Genomic DNA, 21,964 nt, shown 5'->3' on the forward strand with positions numbered 1-21,964 from the left:
CTCCACCCATACCATAAAAATATCTTTTTTAATACTGAAAGCCGCTCTTATATTTTCTGACTTCAGAAGTACATAGCAAACATTTGTTGAATACTCGTCTGTACTTCGAAGTCCAAGAATAAATATATTGCACATATTTCAAGATGAACTTTATAATGTGTAACTCTTAATTATAGGAAATCATATGTGCAAGTGTTTTACAACGGACTCGTATGTCCGTGGGATCATTTTCATTTACTATAATTGCATGACGGACACATTTAGTGTTATGAAATTGCAATTTACTACTTCAATTTTTTATGATATGCAAATTATAAAAATGCCGCATTTTGGATTTCACGAGGAGGCAGCGTGAAAATTGACTTCCGCTGCAAAAGAGTCCGTTGTGCCTTGACCTCTGCTGAAGGGACTGCATGTGGGTGAGTGGGGGACGAAGAAGCAGGCACAATAGCTAAAGCAGCGACAATCAATGTGGCACACAATTAAAATATTATTACCACTATCTATATAGCGCAAGAAAAGAAATACTCTATATGGTAAACCCGAATGATGCGAAAATCGGCAGAAGTGTCCGCAAAATAGTACCAAAAGTTTCATACAACGCAAAAAATTGGAGCAGAGAACTTGTATTTTTTGCGACCAATCGCGAACCTTTTCCATATTGCCTTCATCGCTTCAAAAAACGAACAGATCACTGCCTTTGTGTTGGAAGCGGCACTCCCATCCATTACTTAACCTGTAAATTAACTGCACATCTAAAGTACATGGCTGTGCCCGCTACTAAAAATGCCACACTCTGGACCAGAAAGATTTTTAAAAACAAAAGTAGAGTGAATAAAGTCAAGAAAATTGTTAGATGGATAAAAGACAGTGATCCCCCACCGACGCTATTTCAACCAATGGTACAAGTACAGACTGTACCATCTTTTCACCGTTCACAAAGAAAAAAAGGTGTTTTCGAGAATGAGAAGCAAAAACAAAACACTCGCGATTACGGCAACAAAATTTCGAAAAATTAAAATCGGCAACGTCATTCTCTTGTATGCATAGCAAAACGATCGACGCAGAAAAACTCCATGAATGGCGTTTGAAACTACCTGTAGCACCAATAAACGCAAAGATCTCGCCAAGGGCTTAATTTGACAATCGCTCAATCGGCTACTTCCGACAATCTGCAAGAAGCCCTTGGTGTTTTTGCGTCCTGCTCTGGAGTTTATAGTGCTACATGTACCGTTTCAACGCCATTTACACGTTTTTTTTTACTGTGCCGATCATTTTTTAATGCATAAGTTATTTGAAATTTTGTTACCGTAACCGCCAGAACTTTTGTTTCTCTTATTTTCGATCGCATATTCAGAAACACCTATATCTAGAATTCTTCATTAGCATTCGTTTATACTTTTTGCTGCTAGGAGCTCGTATATCGGCAAAGTTATTTTATAACCACCCTGTACATGTATATAAAAGTAGATCAGTCGGCTGTCATTGACGCTAGAGGGTATGGGCGTCTCCCGTATCTCCGCCATGAGGACACGTTTTCTTAAAATAAATTTTCAGTCATTAACGGTGCAAAAAGTAACGGGCGTATGGCATTTTACAGGTGAACTGTTGATCCTAGAGGCAGGCATACTTCCAATTAGAAAAAGTATAAAAATAACGTGTACTCCGATATGTCATTCATGTTGCAAGGGATTGTATACTTATGAAAAATTTTTTTATATGGACACTGCCCACACGAAAACGCAATTAGAAAGTTGTTGCGCTGTCTCTCCCGATGCCAAAAAAAAAACTTTTCATATAAATATCGTTCGCTAAATATCCCAAGTACAATGCTCACTGAGATATTCGAATTCGAAAAACGGAGGAAAGATGGGTAAAAAGCAGCTTCAAATGCGGATAAACCGTTTTACCTGAATTTTTATTGCTGTTTTTTTCACTTTTCCTACGTTTTTGTATTAACGAATTTTTGCACATAAACGAATGTTTCGCTAATATTGCACTTGAAAACGTGGAATTTTTGTTACTGTTATTTATGCACCTTGTATAATCAAGTCTTTTATTTGCACGCAGTTTTCAGATGGGAATGCCAGATTAGTTCCAAAAGCTATTTTAGACATCGAGTTCCAACTACGGAAGTGCTGTAATAACATGCTTTTTTTTTTCCTCCTTTTTTGTTGAAAAAATGAGTAAAATAATTCGTATGTGAGAGAAAATCACGACCAGAGTTCGACGTAAGGGCTGTTTCTACGAATAGGGTTAAAGATAGTTAATCGGAGAATTCGTGCTAACAGTTGGAAGGTATTCTTCCGCAGCAAATGTCCTACTTTTCCAAGCAGAAATCGAGCCCAGTTCACAACTATTTTCCAGAAATTTTAAAAATAAAATCCCATTTTTATAAATGAATCGGATTGACAGCAAAAAAAATTTTTTTGTTCAAGTATAATGCCGTGAAGCTAAAATATCGATTCCCACACGAATTTCGTTTATGACAAGTTGTCAACTCGAACTTTTTTTTTGGCTTTACTTCACGTAAAGCTGCTGAAAAAAAAAATCTCCAGGCCATTGTTCTCATACATAATTTTTTTTCGCGATGTGATATTTTATTTATCCGAAAATTCATAGAATATGAGTATATAGGTCGATGACCCCTTCAATTTTCCATGGCGTTCAAACGAAAAAAAAAAAAAGATTGCCTTCAATTTACGAGCAAATAAATGGTCGTGAAATTCGACATTTGATTTAAAAAAAACTAGAAAGTCATTAAGTAGAATTATTCAATATGCCGATATATAAGAAATTATAATTTTTAGTGCTTTTAAAGCACATAAACTCTCATAATGAATGCAGAAAAGTCAGATTAATTATTTCCTTGATCAAAACTCCTGGGAAGGAAGAAATATAAAATCAAAATCTTAACCTTCCAAATGTTTTTTCCCTTCATAGAGTATTTTTCCTTAACCTTTATCAATACTTTAATTTTACCTGACCATTTTTCATTTCTTTGACTTTCCAGATCACTGCTGAACTTGAAGATCAACATCGTGAAAGAAATTGTTGTTCAGTGATGAGAGAGACCAATCATCAATTTCGGGAGGGGGGGTGCACAACCTACTGAAGTCCACCGAAACTATCTTTTCACTTTACCTAAATAAAGTATCAATGTAAATAACACAAGTAGGTAGATCAGTTTGTGGCTCGCGAGTATGACATCTTGCATATTTGGCCCACGGGCTACTATTTAACTGCAAATGAAACTCGTAACTAGTCCTCTGGAGAATTTAGAAATTGTTTGGGCCTACAGACTGAAAAAGTTCTGTACTCGTGTTTCATTTTCCGAAAGTGGGCAATATAGCCCCCTCCCCCGGAGGGCGGTAGATGCTTCAGTTTACCATAGGATCCTATGGGTTCGCTTAAGTTGGAAGGGGCGGGACAATGAGAACATAAATTTCTGAAGAAGCAATGGAACAAAAAGTTTTGGAAACTGATTTATAAATATAGTATGTTGTGGGCCAAAAGTTTGACATATTTAAAAAATATCAAATGAATATCATGCAACAGTGCAATCTGGAAGAAAATTGTCATAAATTTTATTTTTAATGAATTGTTAGAAATTGCTTTAATAGATATTTGTAACATATACAGAGTGTGAAGTCCTTAGACACCCTTTATGTTTTGAACCATTGGTTATAGAAGTATACTTTCAATTGGAAAAAGTATCCATTTATTTCACTGGGGCCATATATGTATCGAGATACAAAATTTAGTTTTTATATACGGTTCCCCTGTCTCTTCTGATCACCCCAAAAAATTCCACGTTTGTAAGTGTAATTATTCACAGATATTTGAATTAAAAAAACGGAGGAAAAATTTGGGAAAGAACAGCGTTAAATGCGGAAAAGCAGGTAAAACCGTTTTTCCGCATTTAACGTTCTTTCCCAAATTTCCTCCATTTTCGAATGTGAATATCTTATAAGCTTATACCAGAGTACTGATATGTGTTGAATAATGTTCCTAACAATAAATGGATGTCAATGCACTCTAAAAAGCAATGTATTTTATAGAGGATAAAAAAAAAAACAGGGTCACACAGAATAAGCATAGCAAAACATATAGTTTCGATACCTGAGGAAAATTAAATTAGAGCCAAAAGTTGCAAACCGACAAAATTTTTGAGTAAAATCAATTTAGTGACATTGAGAAATAGATCCGTAGAAAACAAGACAGTAATCATTTTGGTCAACAAACTACTTACAGTGAAGAACACTTATATAGCGATGCTCAAGGGACAGGAGAGAAGTATGGTTGTAAAGGCATCATTATAGATAGAATATATTAACACTATGAAAAGTGCATCTGGACCAGAGAGTAATATCATTATGTAAGAAATTATCATTATACAGGATTTTACGGTATAAAAATGGAGTTAAAACAAAATCTCTGTAGATGTAATATCTTGCAAGCATCTGGTGGAAAACTATCAGTGTGCTAAATTAAAAATAACTGCTTCTACTTTTTTTATTACTGCACAAGCTATGTGAATGATATTGTATAGCAAAACCTGATGATAAATTATACTATTCAAAAACAGTGATATTAAGCAGAATAGAAAAAAGTTTTGAGAAACAATTTTTTTTATTCAATAAATCAAAAAAAAACTGAAACTTACAATATTAAGATATTCACTGAAATAATTATTAAATTTACTTGTGTACACTTTGGGCATTATGGTGAACATAAAAAAAAAAAAAATTAAGTTCATGTGTTAGAGCTATTCATGGCTGGTAAAGTGAAATTGATAACACAATGGATATTTAATAAAATAAATAATAAAAAAAATCATCTAGGTCATTTTCTACATGTGAAAACAAGAAAAGCGTTATGAAATGAATGAAAAAAAAAATGAAAAACTCAAAGACGATATCCACATTTTGAAAAACAAACACTCAATGAAAATGAAGAAATTCATAATATAAACAGATATAGACGAATGAGCTGATACAATTATTTACTCTGTGGTGCATGAATGAATGCCGGTATTCTACCACCCAACTTATTCTGTTACCGATATCTTTTCCAGCTCGGCTTTGTGGCAGAGAGTCTCGATAACCTTATTATATAGTACACACACATCAGCCTTTTCCTTCACAAAATATCAACCTGAAAACTACTGAAAAATATTTTGTTCTACAATATCCAAAAAAATAATAATTTTGAGACGCCCTCACTTCTGAATATTTACTGAGATTTCACAATAATTATCCTCTACTAAAGAGCAATAATTAACATTAACAAAAAAAACAACACTCACACAAATCTTAACAAAAACAAATCAACCACTTCCTTAAATTAAATATCCACATTCTCGCATCTTCATTTTGAAAAACTTTTCCAGCTGATAAGCCTGTTTGTAACTGTCTACATCTGGTCCATGATAGTTTTTGCAGTTGCTGAAAATGCGCTTCATATCACAGATGAAAAGCCGCTTATTGCAATAATAGCCATTTTTTAGCCTTTCATGCATTGTCTGCAGATCTATAAAATGTGACAAAAAAATCCATTTTATTATCTTTTAATTTTTTTTTGCAAGCAGAAACAAAATTTTAGCACCCAATCTGTGAAACATGAAATGTATACAGAAAATTAGAGTACATGCCTGCGTCTTAGGAAAATGGATCAGAAAATTCATAAATTTTAATTTCTCAAATAAAAAAATCATAAGGGAGATGAGTAAAACTTAAAAATGTAGTTACTGAAATAAAGTACTAATGTCAAACACTGGTTGTTAATGTGATGTACAGTAAAACCTCTTTTGCGGACGCTGGCAGGGCAAAAAAATTTGTCCTTAAAAGAGGAGGGGGGTGACCATTAATCAGGGGTTTGAAATGCATACTTATATAATGGGAAATTGTTATTTGACAGTAAAAGAGGGGTTCCCGCATCTGAGAGGGTGTCAGTTAAAAGGGGTTTAGCTGTACTTACACAGTTGAGTCACATTGACATGACTATATCTAGAAAGTGTAGTATGAGTAGCACCAAGATGATCTAAAAGTGACATAAGATGCTAGAAAGTTTTTACATTTATCTGGATCCAAGAAGCTCAAAGTCCATTCAAATAGCTGCTAGAAAGCAGGTAGCGAAAGATCTACAGCCTACAGAGAACAATGACGATCAAGCTGGTCCATATAATGCTCAATTGGGTTCAAGTCCAGAGAATCAGAGGACCAAAAACGTATTTGGAAATTTTGGTTATGCACTTTCTATGATTCTCAGACATTTCAGGGACATATTGTCTGCTATATTACTGTTCCTGAAGATTCTGTGCGCTCTATGAAATGAATACAGTGGATCCCACTTATGTTTTTCAAAAACTTTTCATGAAAAAATGTTGTAAGCACGAAAATGCTTTAAACGGGAAATCTTAATAAGAATTTGTTAGAGTCACGACCACGAAAGTAAGTCATACTAAGAGGGAACATTATAAGCAGGACAGACTGATTTCACAAACTATGATGCTTTGCTGATATAGAGGCAAATATTTCTTTCTTAAAACTGGATAAATTTTTAAATTTTAACAGGTAATGATGACACACTTTCAGAAAGCTTAAATCTTAATTTACACATGCCAGCTTGTCATACACACATACCTTATTTTGTTAACTATGTACAGTTGATTGTAAGAAATAGGAGGTGGTTACAATAATGTGATTTGACTATGTGCATGCTTCTGTAGAATGAAACAGAATGGAATAGACCTAGCAGAACAGTGCTCTTTCACTTGCACAAGCAATATAAACTCATGGCCTCAGAGGGCATGGTCATACGGTCATGCCAGAGAAGATTGAGTTACAAGGGGGAAAACCCCGGGGTCCCTAATGTGGGACCCTAGAGAGCATTGAATGTGCATGCATTCAGATACAACTTCAAAAAGTATGTGCAAGGTCAGGCATATACAAAAATAATCAGGTTATACAAGGAGTTTGTGGGCTTTTATTTTAGGGTGCTTAGCAGACCCTTTGACAATATAAATTCAAAGAACAAGATTCAAAGTAACATGCACAGAATGAAACAGAAGCATACAAACCTATTGGATACTTGACAAAATCATAATAATCTGGATATTCATTCTTGTCAACTGGTTTCAAAAATGGTGCAGCACTAGCATGGCTCTGAAACCAAAATGGTATAATACAGATCAATCAATAAATGATAAACAATAAAGTTGGATGACATGAGAGAGAGCAACATGAGTTGCAATTATGACCATGATAAATACACTATCAATGATGATGGAAAATTAAAAAAAAAAGTTATTTGAAAAAAAAATCCAACAATAATTACACTCTGTGGAAAATAGGAAATTCCCTTTTTTAGATGAATATGGTAAAAATAAACATGCCAGCCATTTTTTGATATTAATTTATAATTCGCAGAGCAACATAACTCAACCTATGGTTCCAGGATCATAAGTTATCTATGGTGATGGGATAAATGGAGATGGTACAAAGGAAGAATTAACAATTTAATTGAATGAAAATTTGACTGTTTGTGCACAAATTGAAGTGATATTCCAATAGGCGCAAATAAGAGATCCACAAGCAGGAAGTGAGTAGTCTGTTGAGTCATTTTATGGGTTATTTTGTTGAGAAAACTGATGTAAGGTAATTAAATTCAGTTTTATGTGGTTTTATCTTTTTCATGCAGTGAAGCATTTGTTATTTGTGATACATTGCTTTCACTCGATCATATATAAGACTCAGTTTCCATTCTAAATTTCAGCCTTCAAAATATCAGTTCATCTCATATTAGAAAGATGGATAAAAAAAAACCCAAATGATTATACTGTATTATACTGCCTACCACATGCCTCACATTCAGATGAATATATCCAAAAAGTCTGATGATGAAAGAGAATAATGATATCCATCAATCATTACACTGAATGAAGACAGATTTTTTGATAGTTCCTGGAACATTCAGTTCTTAGGTTAATATGATTGTATTAGTGAACATTCAGTTCTTAGATGTTCCAAGATATACAATCTAATCCTGTTTTAATGAATACAGTTATAGCAAAAATCTTGTTTTAACGAACACTTTTCTAATCACCCAGATATGTTTGCATAGGAACAATGAAAAGACCTGGAATTCCTTTATAACGAAATTTCATTTTAACGAAGTGAATTTTAAGGTCTCCTGGAGTTCGTTATAATGAGATTCGACTGTAGTCATAAATTTAAGGAAGCAGTAAACTTAGTTGGAGAGTAGAAATTATCCTCACTGCACATGGATTTGTTCATTATAGAAAGAAATTGACATAAAAAATTTGACACTTGGGAATACCTTGTACTTCAAAAATTACAGTAAAACCTATCTTCAACGGAAAAAATCTTGGTCCCATGATTTCAAGGTCAAAATACATATTTAAAATCCTGGATTAAATGGAGCCTGTCTAATACTGAAACAGAAGGGGAAATTGTACCCTCTCAATGGAACACAAACGCTACAAGTGTTTCGCGATCAATAGACCAAGGGATCATGCAAAATGTTAAAGTGCTGTAGCAAACTTTTTTATGCAATTTCTGCTTGCCCATGTGAGTTCTACATTATCGGCCCCAACATCAGTAAGAACTGTATCCATACATGATGATGTGCTTTTGATAAACCATTTTCATGTAGTACAGCAGTTGCTTCCCGAAACATTAACAAAATTTTTTTGGAAAAGCAGGCTTTTCTACGGGAGAAATCAGTGCAAGGGCTGGATTTTCAAATTATGAGCAAAACTTAGAAAATTGCATGCAAGCTGCTTTCTATGATCACAGTACTGAGGATTGCATAACATAGATGCGAATGTACAAACTGAACCTGACGTGACAGATATTTAGACTCTCATTCGAAATTAGATAAGGCCAAAAAGAAGAGGATGAAGGTGAAATAAGTGTTGTCATTTTGGATGAAGAATAGGTTAGGGTAGCGTCCTATACAGATGCTGTCAAAATCTTGAAAGAACTATAGCATTTTGTGTTACAGCATAATGACTCAGGCACATTTAGTATGATTTTTGAAGCAAAACTGTTTACTGAAAGTCAGGCAGCAAAGGGTGTGAACTGTATACAGAAAACTTATTGACTACTGAGAAAAAAATAGAAATTTATTTATTTGCAGTACTGTTTTGGTTTTTATTCACTATTTGGTGCAGCAAATAGTTAATGTATGTAATGTAATGCAAATAGTTAATGTATGTAATGTAATGCAAATACTCTAATGCTAAAGTGAATATGTATATATTTTAATAAATAATGTGATAAATATTTAGTAATTATAAAGTATAAACTGTCCATTATTTAGTTTATTAATTTTGAAATCTACTTTATTTTCAATTAAATAATTTATACCTTATTTCAATTGCATACAAGATCATACACATTATGTCAATTGAACCTTTACTAAGTGAAAACAGGTGTTCAAAGGGGAAAAATTTCGGTCCCTTGCAATTTCATTAGAGACAGGTTTTACTGTATTAATTTTTTTTTGACACGTCAAGAATATAACTTAATCAAAAATGCAAAGTGGAAATAAATACAATAACTTACTCGAACTTCACTGAGCACTGATTCCAAGTTCTTTTGCAATTGCTTAGAATCAAACTTATCAAGTGAACTAGAAACATAATAAAACCATTAGAGTGAAAAAATGAATCAAAAAACTATCAAAAAATGTAAAAAAAAAAAAAAAAAAAAATGAATTTAGTCAAATGCAATAGAAAAATTAATGAAATTAACAATATAATCAGTTAAATATCACTTACTACCTATCATCACGCTTCCATCCTGCTTCCTCTGAAAGAGATAAAAAAATAACTTCAAGATTGTTATATTGCCTAGTATTTCAAAACTTAATGTAACTAATTCTATATATATAATGATTATTGTACCTCTCCCTCCCCCCACATTAGCCAGCATACATTGAAGTAGACAAGCATGCTGGAACATACAGATTTTCCCAGTACGCCAGGAAATTCAAGTCACAGATTTCTGACAATTCCTAAATACAGCAATCTTATATATGCATTGGCACAAGGAGACAAAAAAAAAAAATCATAAGTGAGAGACGTGTGTGTGAATATATAGCATTATTATACTATATCTTTAACCGGGAGTGCAGAAAACAGTCTGAGAGAAATTTTTAAATGAGAGATCATTGCATTCTAAGAGTAGATTGAATTGACTGATTTGATCCTTGTCTGTTTTCTGTATCTTAGGATCCTTTCCGTTTTATGAGTTATGTTCAGATAGTTGAAGTTGTACATTTGCTTTTGCTATGGCACAATTCTTGATTTTCATTAAAAATATTGCGTAGTAAGTAGCCTATATTCATTCACATAGATAAGATGAGTTAAATGGAAGCATATGTACGTAGTTAGTGAAGTACTTTTATATTTCCTGATTGTGTGCAAGTTTGGAATAAGAGTGAGAAATTTAACAATTACACAGCAAACCATGATGAAATAGAGAAATGACTGCATAATTCTTCAATCTTTGAACATGGTAAAAAAAACCATGCAAGACATCTATTTTGTATTAGGTTGATATAATTAAATTTTTAAAGTAGTAAGTAGATGCTCAATTTTTATTATCTTTCTTAAATTCCTGATAAAACACATTTTCTGCAGTTAAAAAAAAAACCATTATTTTATTCTGATTACCTATTTATTTAGAACTTAATTTGATCAGTCTTTTGAATGTATTCACATTGAACCTGACTTTTCCTGCTGGGAAAGGACCAGTTTTAAACATTTAAAAAGATTGGGGGTTCCCAAACTCTATGGTACGCAGGCTGGAATGATAGGAATACTATAATTATTTTTAATTAATACTCTAATTAAGGATTTAAACAGCAAAAGTAAGTGCACATGATGACAGCATACTTATTCCAGGAATGCATTCAATAGGAATCTCTCGAACTCCACTTTGAAAATACTGAGTAAGACCGGGATGATAACGTTTAACTTGGCACTGATTCTCTTCAATGAATTTCTTGACAACCTATGAATAAAATGAAATTGTAATCACATCAAATCACAATAAAAGGTAGTTAAATTCTTTAACGAATCTGTTTCTAATCAATCAAAACAATATATCTGTCTTCAATGCTACATCTCGACTAATATTTGAAATGGATTAGTTATTTGATGAATATTTAGGTGCAATCCCCGAAATTTAAAATGTAAATACACTGCAGCATTTTATGCAACTTTAATATACAGGGAAACTTCACAGCAATGATACTCGATATAATAATAAATCCCTTTACAATGATATTTTTAAAAATCTTGTTTGGAATTGCCTATAGTCTAATGTTAAACTACTCTTGATACAACGATATCTTTTACTACAATAAATCCCTTTATATAACAATATTTTTTCAGGATATTTGAAAACTGTTACAACAATATTCTTCATATTCCATTTAAAATCACTTCTGATACATTCCAAAATTTCTTTCCTGTGTTTGTTCTTTCAAGGGTATTCAACATCATCAGTATTTTGCCTCATCTATCCTCTAAAATTATTAATAGAGTTGCTGTGAGGCTATTTTCGAAGCAGTACACAAGTGGGAAACTACTGTAGGGAAGAAAAAATTAACTGAATTTTATTCATTAACTAACTAATTATAATTTTTTGTTGCAATTCTAAAAAATGCCTTTTTATGGTTGTAGTAATACAATCATAAAAAGTAAATAAATAACACCAATTCAGAACAGATGCCAATAACAGCATAAAAATGGTGGTGCCTGATGATAATGCTGCTCTCAATATAACGATAACCCTTCTACAATGATATTTTTCCTAGGTCCACAGAGTATTAGATATTGAGGTTTCACTGTATCCATTTGATCATTTTATTGCACTATGCAGGCTGCCCCGAATTGTTTGTATAGCGGATATCTCTATAACCGCTGACTTTCGAGAGAAACATACATTTAATTATATAAGACGCATAGGTGCTCAAAATCTCAAAATTTGTTTGAGTGGTGGTATGCATGAAAAAATAAAGAAATTAACTTTTTATACGGCCCCCGTGGGCTCAAAAAACCCAATCAAAAAATTGTTCGTTGCTTTGTCTCTTCTGAAGCAAAAAAAAACTGACAAAAACGTACATAAAATCCTTTCCAAAATATTCGCAGAGGTCGACATTCAAAAATCTGGCCATTGATAATTCAGTTCCTTCCAATTTCTGACATGGATTTCGGAAAGCATTTCCAAATTTATCATGTTGGCATGTTGCAGAACTATTTTCAGCTATATTAATACATTTATCATATATCTATTATTCAGTTGAAAGAAAATTCTGAGAAATGTTCTATTTAGATTAATGAACATTGAAATTTCATTTCATTTCATTTAGTGGTTGATTTTCTTCCTTTTAAGGACTGTACAGGTAGTAATTTTCTGTTAAATGTATACAGCATATACAGGATGCCCACTCTTATCGTTATCCAATGGCTATTTCCTGGACCATTGGTTTTAGAGACAACTTTCAATTGGCGAAAAAATGTTTCAAATGATTTTGACCATCATCTTAAATGAAGTTCAAATAAAAAAAAACATTAATAAAAAGCTTACAAAATTTAAATTTTTATACAGTTTCCTGTCCTCTAACTTCCAATTTGAACTGTCTTGTCTCTCCTGAGACCAACGAAAAAATTTCTATGCTTCTAAGTGCAATATTCGCTGAGATATTTGATATTAAAAATCAGAGAAAACAAGGGAAAGAGCAGCATGGATAACACTTCTTTCCCTCATTTAAATGCTGTTCTTCCCCCCCCCCTTTTCTGTTTCTAAACTCAAATATCTCCGCGAATACTTCACTTAGAAACATAGAAAGTTTTTTTGGCCTCAGGAGAAACAAGACAATTCCAATTGGAAGTTAAAGGACAGGGGACCATGTAAAAATTTAAATTTTGTAACCTTTTTAGTTAAAAGGGCAATTTACTACCTAGTGAGTTGTGCCGGAAGTGTAAGTGTGTGTACCTAACAGTCTGATTGCATATCTAGTGTTGTGTATGATTTTCAAGTGTTGCCATCTATATTTCAGAAGTAAAGTGAGTGAAGTGTAATGTTGGAATACTTGTACTGTTTGAGGACTGCTCTCGCTGTGCCGAGACTTTTTAAAGGGGAGATTGGCTGGCATTTGCACCTAGAAGTTGGAAACCACAGAAAACCAACTTCAGCCAACCAACACTGTGGTGACGGTGGGATTCAAACCCAGGTCTGGAGGTTTCTGAATTTTTGAATATCAACCTGTTATTCAAATCAGGGCCGTCTTAAGAGCATCATGAGCCCCCCCGGGCCAAGTGGTTTTTCTGAGACCCCTACCCAGTAAATTCTAGAAAATTTCTACCTGATCTCATTTTCGTGAGGCCCAAGGGCCTTGCCTGGCGTTAAGACGACACTGGTTCCAATACCTGAATTTAATTTTTTTTTAATATATGCCTCATTTATTTCAGTAGAAAAGAGCATAAGCATCCCTTGTTTTATGAGAAAATAGTCACGTAAGATGAAATCGCATAAAGTGAGTTGAATTTGACATGGGAAAGATAGGCTGTTGGTTTTCTTCAGAAAGATAAAAAAAATTGAACCCAACAGCAAGAACTTTTTATTAACGAATTATTGAAACTTATATGAATAAATCCAATGAATTAAGGCAATATGAATGAATTAAATTTATACTTTTTCTGTCTTCACTACTTCTGACTGATTCCAGTGAGTGTGGATGTTTTCTTTCCTGAAGAGTCTGGTATGATAGGCTGATAACTCTTTTAAGTGAAACAGTTGAGATTCAGCTGACACGCAGCATTTTTTGTCTTCTTATAAAAACGTTAGTAGCAAAGCCAGAGAATCCCACATACTTCTGGCAAATATAAAAATTCTAGTTTCACTAGAACTGCTTTTTTCAATTATATCTTTCATGGCATTGTCAATGTGTTACCAAACATTGTTTATCAGTGAGATCTGGCGAGTTGTATATGAGAATTTCTCTCATATTTGTCACCATCAAATCTAACATATTTCATCATCAACGAATTTAACTATGTTATATCTTCAATTTGCAAGTCCATTTCCAGGATAAAAGTTAAACTCCAAGCTGAATTTTGCAGGTTGGAATTCCTTTTCACAAAAAATAAATAGCCCCCTAGGATCAAAATTAATGGCAAAAATATTAAATGTGTAAACAATCTCAAATATTTAGGCGTAACCATCCAAAAAGACGCAAACTAAAAGCGACTCTCGCTTCCATTTTAAACTAACTAAAATAGCAGGAAAATCCTGGGGCATCTCACAAAGCATTAGGAACACCATCTACAAGACGGTAGTCGAGAGATTCTTAGCCCATGATGCCTCAGCTTGGTATAAGCATCCACAAGGCCTTAAAACACAAACAGGCCTTAGATAGCGCACAGATGAAATTTCTTTTAACAATAACCGGGGCCTATGACACAACAGCTATGCTCGGACTCCAAGTGATCACAGGCAACTGCCCACTACCTAAAGCTCCAAATGGAAGCAGTCTACACAAACGCAGTTAGGTTTAGGAAAAACATTAAACCAGAACTTTTAGACTTTGACCCCAATAACTTTGAAGCATGGGAACATGGCTGGCACCACCACCCCTCCTGCTCAACTATCTCTAATCAAATTTCGATTGACGGCCACGATATAAAACTAGCAAACACCCACATATACACAGATAACTCCAAAACTGATGAAGGCGTCTGGGCAGCCTATTGTGTATACAAAACCAATACAGAAAAGCAAACGTGACAAGCAGCGCTAGATAAAAACAATAATAACTTCCAAGCAGAATTGTTAGCGATAGAAGCAGCTGCACAATACGCAACGGGAGCAGAAGAACGAGTTTTAATAATAACTGATAGCCGCTCTTCCCTTCAAGCACTTCTAGATCCAACAAATAGAAACACAATAGTACGTGTATTAGGGCGGCGTCTATTAAATAACCCAAAAAATTTTCCTAGGTTGGACCAAGGCCCATGTAGGTAATATTGGAAATGAGAGAGCAGACTCTCTAGCCAAAGCTGCAATCTACTGTGACAATAAACTCGATAACCCTTTCCCACTAATGCTTCTGAAGCGACAACTTAAACAAGCAACCCTCCAGAAATGGCAGCAAATTTGGGACCAAGGAACAACAGCTAGGAAAGTGCACGAAATTGTCCCTCGAGTCACATACAACACATTAAACTGGAATAGGGAGGTGACTATCTTCATAACAGGACAACCCATTCCCTATATATCTACATGAACGGAAATGCCGCTGAGCAGACAAATGTGCCTGCGGTATGGTGGGTACTCCTATTCACTATGCAACAGAGTGCAAATTTACAAAACATCTACACATGTACAAATATTCCGAAAATAATAGAAAACAATGGTTCACTCAAATAATCAAAAACACAGCAGCAAGGATTACAAGCCTTGTCAGATATATACACGCCAACGAAAAACAAAAAATCTGTCCAACAGATTTATAAAATAATGTTTTAAATGTTACAAAAATAAGTGGGAGAAAAAACAGAAATGGCTAAAACAACAAAAATCATATCCACATGACTGCCACTACTAATACATAACCATTACATGTACAAGATATAGCACGTAATAACGGGACCCGAACAAGAATTTTTATGACATTCCCATTACAATGATGTAAATGTGATAACCACAAGTGTCTTTCATGCCACTATTCTAGCTAGGGTGTTAGACGGGACGACACGAATGGTTTCATAATATATAACCACATGTAAATCATATTTTATATATATTCATTTCTTTTTTTTTATAAATATAAATATAACCAGCCACAGCGAGTCAACCAAAACATCAAGACCGAAGCTGATCCTTAGGCTCTCTCCAGACAATCCCCCATTTAAACCAAGCCCACATTGCTCACCAAAATAGGGTTAGGGCGAGTAGACTCGATCTGGCAGTTATATATATGTAATTAAATGTGTGTATATGTGTATTTCTTTTTCCTCTATTCAAGTTCTTTATGCATTTCATGTCCACACACACATGCATACTCATATTGTCGTATTCATGTTGCTCACCGAATAAATTGCTAAGCGAGATGCCATGGGTGATCCCCCTAATTGTATATATTCCCCCACACAATACTTCTATTTTGTATATTTTCAGTAAATCCACCGGAGCTAGTGAACTCAACCCAATAAAACTGATGCTGGCTTCTAATCCGCAAGTTATCAAACCTATCTGCTCACCAATAAGGTGTTAAGGGAGATGACACTCCGATGAATATATATATATATTTTTTTTAATTTCACAATAAGATTCTCATTTCTTTTTCTTTTTGTATACTGTGTATATAATGTGGCAAGTGTAAGATAACAGATGAGATGGCATGGAGGGGGGGGGGGGGTCTCAATTGCTTTTAAAACATACCTCCATCTTAATATGTGTGTGTACATTCATCTTAACTAAACCCCCGTAACTTCTCCAACTCCCAATCCCATCTCGTCTGTAATCACCACAAAATTTGTTAATCGCGACACTACCCAATTGTCCAAGGAAAATATGTTGTTAAAATTTTGTATATATATATTTTTTTGACACAAAATAGTGTTCCAGACTCTGCCAGGAAGCTGGGCTGGAAGAGATCAATGGGATAAGTCCAGTGGCAAAGTTCTGGCGTTCATTCAGTCAGGTTGGAATTCCTAAAATCAACTTTTAAAAATCATGTAAAGCGAGGGATACCCATATTCTTATTTATTGAATTATAATTAAAAATTTAAAAAAAAAAAGGAATGATATATTTACTTCTTTTTGCTTGTGCAAAATATCAACTAGATCAGTATAAGGAATTTTGAAATTCAGTATATTTATTATATTCAGTATTTATATATATTTTTTTAACACAAAATAGTGTTCCAGACTCTGCCAGGAAGCTGGGCTGGAAGAGATCTCGGCAATGGGATAAGTCCAGTGGCAAAGTTCTGGCGTTCATTCAGTCAGGTTGGAATTCCTAAAATCAACTTTTAAAAATCATGTAAAGCGAGGGATACCCATATTCTTATTTATTGAATTATAATTAAAAATTTAAAAAAAAAAAAAAGGAATGATATATTTACTTCTTTTTGCTTGTGCAAAATATCAACTAGATCAGTATAAGGAATTTTGAAATTCAGTTGACAACCCATGAATGTTGCACCTTCACATTCTTTGATGCAGCCAGCATAAACTGACTTTGGCAAGCCTATATCTGCAGTGAACCCCTGAAAACAAATTAGAATTAAAAATACAAATTATTTAAAGGAAGCAAATTCTTACTTTAATTTATTTATTAATAATTTTTTTTTACAATGACACTGAATGCAACATGGTCAGTGAAGTGAAATAAAGGCTTCATATGTTTTGCATATCATTGTGCATTCAGATACACAGTGTACTTATTCTATTTTCAAGTCTTTTCTTTTTTTAAGGAACTAAAAATTTACTTGAATAAAAAAAAGAAGCTATACAGATGAACTCAAGCATCTGATTGAAAATAGAGTAATTTAGTATATTAGAAACAGGGGGAAAAGTACCTGCTTTTGAAAGTAAACTAAGGCGGAATCATCAGCATAAGTAAGTAAATGATGGATGCCATGCTTGACATGATAGTCTTTCAGGCGGTTCATCATATGTGCGGCATAGCCCTGGAAAAAAAAAAAAAATTTAACTTTTTACATATGCAAAGAACACATTTTGATATTTTGATCATTGTTTCCTTTTCAAAGACATGTATTGCTACCTATACTTCTTTTAGAGTTCTAGAAAAAACGTTGAACTTCAATAGACAATATCATCAAAATATAAATCACTCTAATCACACAAACGTGAACCACTTAAAACCTACTAATAGAATTTGTAATGTAATCAATACCTTTGAACGTTTATCAGAAGCAACAGCAAGAAAAGCAATCTCTGAAAATCCTTGAGACACAAACATGCGGAAACAGATAGCTCCGATAACACGACCCTCAAATAGCAGAACAAGAGTTTTGTGCTTACTGCCGCAAAAGAAAAAAAAATTATTATAAATAATTTTTACCAGTAATAATTGATATACAACTATTAATAACATTGGGTAACCATATATTGTAATGGGAAGAAAAAATTTTCAGATTTCAATAGGAACAAATTTCTATTTTTTAAGTTAAAATTTTATATTTCATTTCTATAATAATTCATTCATTAAAGTATCAATTAATACACCTTGAAAACCTTATATAATGACACAGTCTATAACAATATTACTCTCTGGTCTCTTTGGCACTTTTTATAGTGTGTTCACATATACAGTGTGATTCAAATTGTTTGTCCACAGAACTACACACATATATGCAACTGTTGATATTAAAGATATACGCCATTACAAAATTTTTTTAAATGGCATGGGGTCTTGAAATGTTAGAACAAATTGACTGGAAACGCATTACAGTAAAACCTGTCTTCAATGGAATCGCAAGGGACTGAGATTTCTTTCCGGTGAACACCGGTTTCAGCTTAATAAAGGTTCAATTGATATGTGTAAAATTATGTAATGATGTGATTGAAATAAAAATAAACTAACTGAAGATAAAGTAAACAATTCAAAAATATATAAAATAAATAAATAAATCATTAACTTATAATTACTGTATTTAGATTTTGACAGCATCTGTATGAAATTCCAACATACCCACTTTTTCTTCTAAAATAACGCCATTTACGTTCTTTTTAACTTCTTCAAAAATTTTGAATTTGGGTGTCAATATCTGTCCCTCTCTTGTGTCAGGTTCAGTTTGTACATTATCGTCTATGTTTATGTAATCCTCAGCATCAGGGTCATAACAGAAATTTTGTGAGGGAAAGAGCAACATGATTTTGCCACCCGTAACACTGTAAAATTCAATGATTTTATAATGGCATTTTTGTTCCTACCTAAAATTTGCCACCAGGGCAGTTGATCTTCTTTGCCTGTCTCTAATTCCAACTGCTCAACCTTGTGATCATGGAATGCCCACAACTTGCATACAATTTTATGTCTGGCATATCATTTGGAAATTCAACCTTTACACTGATTTCTCCCCTGGAAAAGCCTGCTTTTCTGAAATTTTTTTTTACAATTTCAGAATGCAACTGCTTGACTACATATGGCTTATCAAAACCACATCATCAAGTACAGAAACGGTTTTTGCTAATCTAAGGGTGGATGATGAATTCACATTTGCAAACATAGATTGGGTAAAAACTTTTGGTAGTGCACTTAAACATTTTGTATGATCTTTTGGTCTATTGGTCGCCAAACACTCACAGTGTTTATGTGAAATTTTTCATTAAAGGGTAAATTTTTTTTCTTGTTTCCACATTAGACAGGTTCTGTTTAATCCAGGGTTATCTATGTGTATTTTGGTACTAAAATCATGGAACCACAATTTTTTTCTGTTGAAGACAGGTTCCGTTAAAGACGTGTTTTACTGTATTAAACTTATTAATATTGGAAGTATACCTTTAAAGTGATCAAGTTACAATAATAGCCTTAAGGATAAACAACTTGAATCACCCTGTATTCCATCTATAATGATAAGTCCTTTATAATAATACATTTCTCTGGTCCTTGAGAATCGTTCTACAGGATTTTTACTATATTTTAATACACTCAACACTACATATTAACACCTAAAAGATGATAAACAGACCATTTGATACAAACTCATTCTACATATAATAAAATCTGAAGCAGCTGGACATGCCAAGCAAAATTAGGAAAAAGATTTTTCTTTGTTTTAAAAATAGTGCTGAAAAGATTCGTTTTTGCACCTTATGGGTCAAGTACTTACGGATCAAAAATCAAGCGTGCTATATACGATTTTGGCATAGAAGGCAGTTGATGGGAGAACAAATTCATAGCATTCACCAACCATTCAAGGAACCTGCTATTCACCCGCTTTGCTAGGGAATTACCAACTATGTGCAATTCTACTTGCTTATCTTTTTCTTGTCTGCGTGCAATAACATAGTTTGACGCAATTATCTGAAAACAACAAAAGAAAACAGTTACATTTCAATTAGTCATAAAAGAATTAAACAAAAAACAAAGATCCAAGTGAAAAATTAAATTTCATAACCATGTAGTAGTAGGGGTATACAAGGAACTCTCCCTGATTTTTTTGGGATTAAAGTTTGAAGAAAAAGTTGAGAAAGATATATCTATAATGCTATCCATGCATAAGAAACTTCCCTATTTTTGGGACCCAATTTTGGCGAAAAGCGTGTTCCTTATACATGCTAAAATACAGTAATTAATAATTAATATAATTTCTGAATGAAAGCATGTTTTTTGATGAATCACAATCAGCCAAAATTACGTTTACTGCAAGTTATAGTTTCCTCCAACCCCATCATCATTAGGTGAAGATTAATCAAACAGTGCCATTGAAGATTAATAATGACAATGTCATTTTTGCCTTTTAAACAATTGCACATTATACCAAATGCAAAAATTTGTGAAACAGTATTACAAAGAATAGAGTTTTCCATTTGTATAACCTTAATATTCCATTTTTTCCCATAATTTAAGGAGGGCTAAGAAAGTCAGGTAAGGTGGTAGGCCAATACAGACGGGAAAGGGGATGGGGCCCACTCCCTTCGCTAACTACACACATCTTCGGTGATCCCTCCTTCCACATTCGAAGAGCCTGTATTCACTTATGAGTGAGGTACAAAATTTGTTCTCTACAAACACATGAATAAAAAATACAAAGAAGAAGAAATATTTAACATACATCAGATTCAGGACCAAGCATTTTCCCAGGATCATTGACAATTTTCAATTTATCCAATATAGCATCTTGTGGAATATCACCTACAAATTAAGAAAAGAAAAAGAATCTATTATAATGCTGTCACTTTCTTGTCCTAATTTTTCTTAATATGTATGTATTTGGAATATCAACTATAGTCAAATTACTCTATAACAAAAAGTTACTTTATTCATCAATAAATTCACCTCAGAGAAATAATTTGAATGTAAAGAAACAAAATTGTGAGCGTTCATGTTTACATTTCTGTTATAGAATGTAATAATTCTTGTGTAGAAAGACTCAACTGTATTTAAATTAAAAAAAAAAAAACCTCCTGCTCTGTAATAAAACCCTTTGTTGATTGGCTTTTTTTTCTTCTGCAGTATAATATTGTTGCGTGCAATGTTCCTGCAAATTATTCACTTACATGAATATTCATTAATTTTTTGTGTTTGACTTTTCAACTAATATTACAGTAAAGTAAATAGTAATATTACAGTATTTTATGCATTAATCTAAACCCACTACTTAGATATTTCCCTCTGACTTCTGTTGCATTTTAGATAACAGATCTCAATACAATTTAATTAATAAATAAGTGAATGGTGAGTTATTTAGGAAGTACAGCCATGATAAAACCTCAGCACTCCTGCTTGCAAAGCCATGTTTGCCATAAGCACATGGCACAGTTCAGTGTTTAAATTAAAAATGGAATAAGCAAGGAATACATCATTCTTTCAATACAATTGTGGTAATTGTTACATTCTCATCGAATTCATATAAAAAACTCAGCAATTGCAGACATTTATCAACTGCATCATTTGCAAAGGAAATTTCCCAAAACTTTGATCACAATATGTGTAAAATATTAAGTTTAGGCACACATTATACAAATAAATTACTTCACAAATAAAATTACAATTCAAATAACCAGCTGCATAATACATTGCTACATAATTGACATTGATATATAATGTTTAATTATTACACATATTTTTATTAAAAGTTATTATGTATGGAGGTGGGGGGGGGGGGGGTTCCTGGATTTCCATCTCAGAATCTTTTAGACTATTAAAGAATATCTAACATCATGTATCTTACCAC

General features: G+C 33.3%; 1 protein-coding gene across 1 annotated transcript in view; it reads right to left on the bottom strand.

Annotated features, from left to right (window-relative positions):
- Positions 1–4,617: 4,617 nt before the first annotated feature.
- Gcn5 (Gcn5 acetyltransferase) overlaps positions 4,618–21,964 on the bottom strand; it is a 38,911-nt gene continuing 21,564 nt past the window's right edge. The window contains exons 10-19 of the mRNA XM_089240971.1: positions 20,843–20,922; positions 19,898–20,091; positions 17,959–18,085; positions 17,621–17,731; positions 17,165–17,308; positions 10,925–11,042; positions 9,806–9,836; positions 9,591–9,657; positions 7,082–7,166; positions 4,618–5,532 (exon numbers count right to left, since the gene is read on the bottom strand). Of these exons, the coding sequence (XP_089097097.1) occupies positions 5,342–5,532; positions 7,082–7,166; positions 9,591–9,657; positions 9,806–9,836; positions 10,925–11,042; positions 17,165–17,308; positions 17,621–17,731; positions 17,959–18,085; positions 19,898–20,091; positions 20,843–20,922 (1,148 nt within the window). The 3' untranslated portion in view covers positions 4,618–5,341. The remainder of the gene's footprint in view (positions 5,533–7,081; positions 7,167–9,590; positions 9,658–9,805; positions 9,837–10,924; positions 11,043–17,164; positions 17,309–17,620; positions 17,732–17,958; positions 18,086–19,897; positions 20,092–20,842; positions 20,923–21,964) is intronic.

Source organism: Pholcus phalangioides, unplaced genomic scaffold, assembly GCF_987345545.1.
Source record: "Pholcus phalangioides strain wild (caught in Gottingen) unplaced genomic scaffold, Ppha-v1.0 ptg000013l_1, whole genome shotgun sequence".
In the NCBI taxonomy this organism is placed as follows: Eukaryota; Metazoa; Arthropoda; class Arachnida; order Araneae; family Pholcidae; genus Pholcus; species Pholcus phalangioides.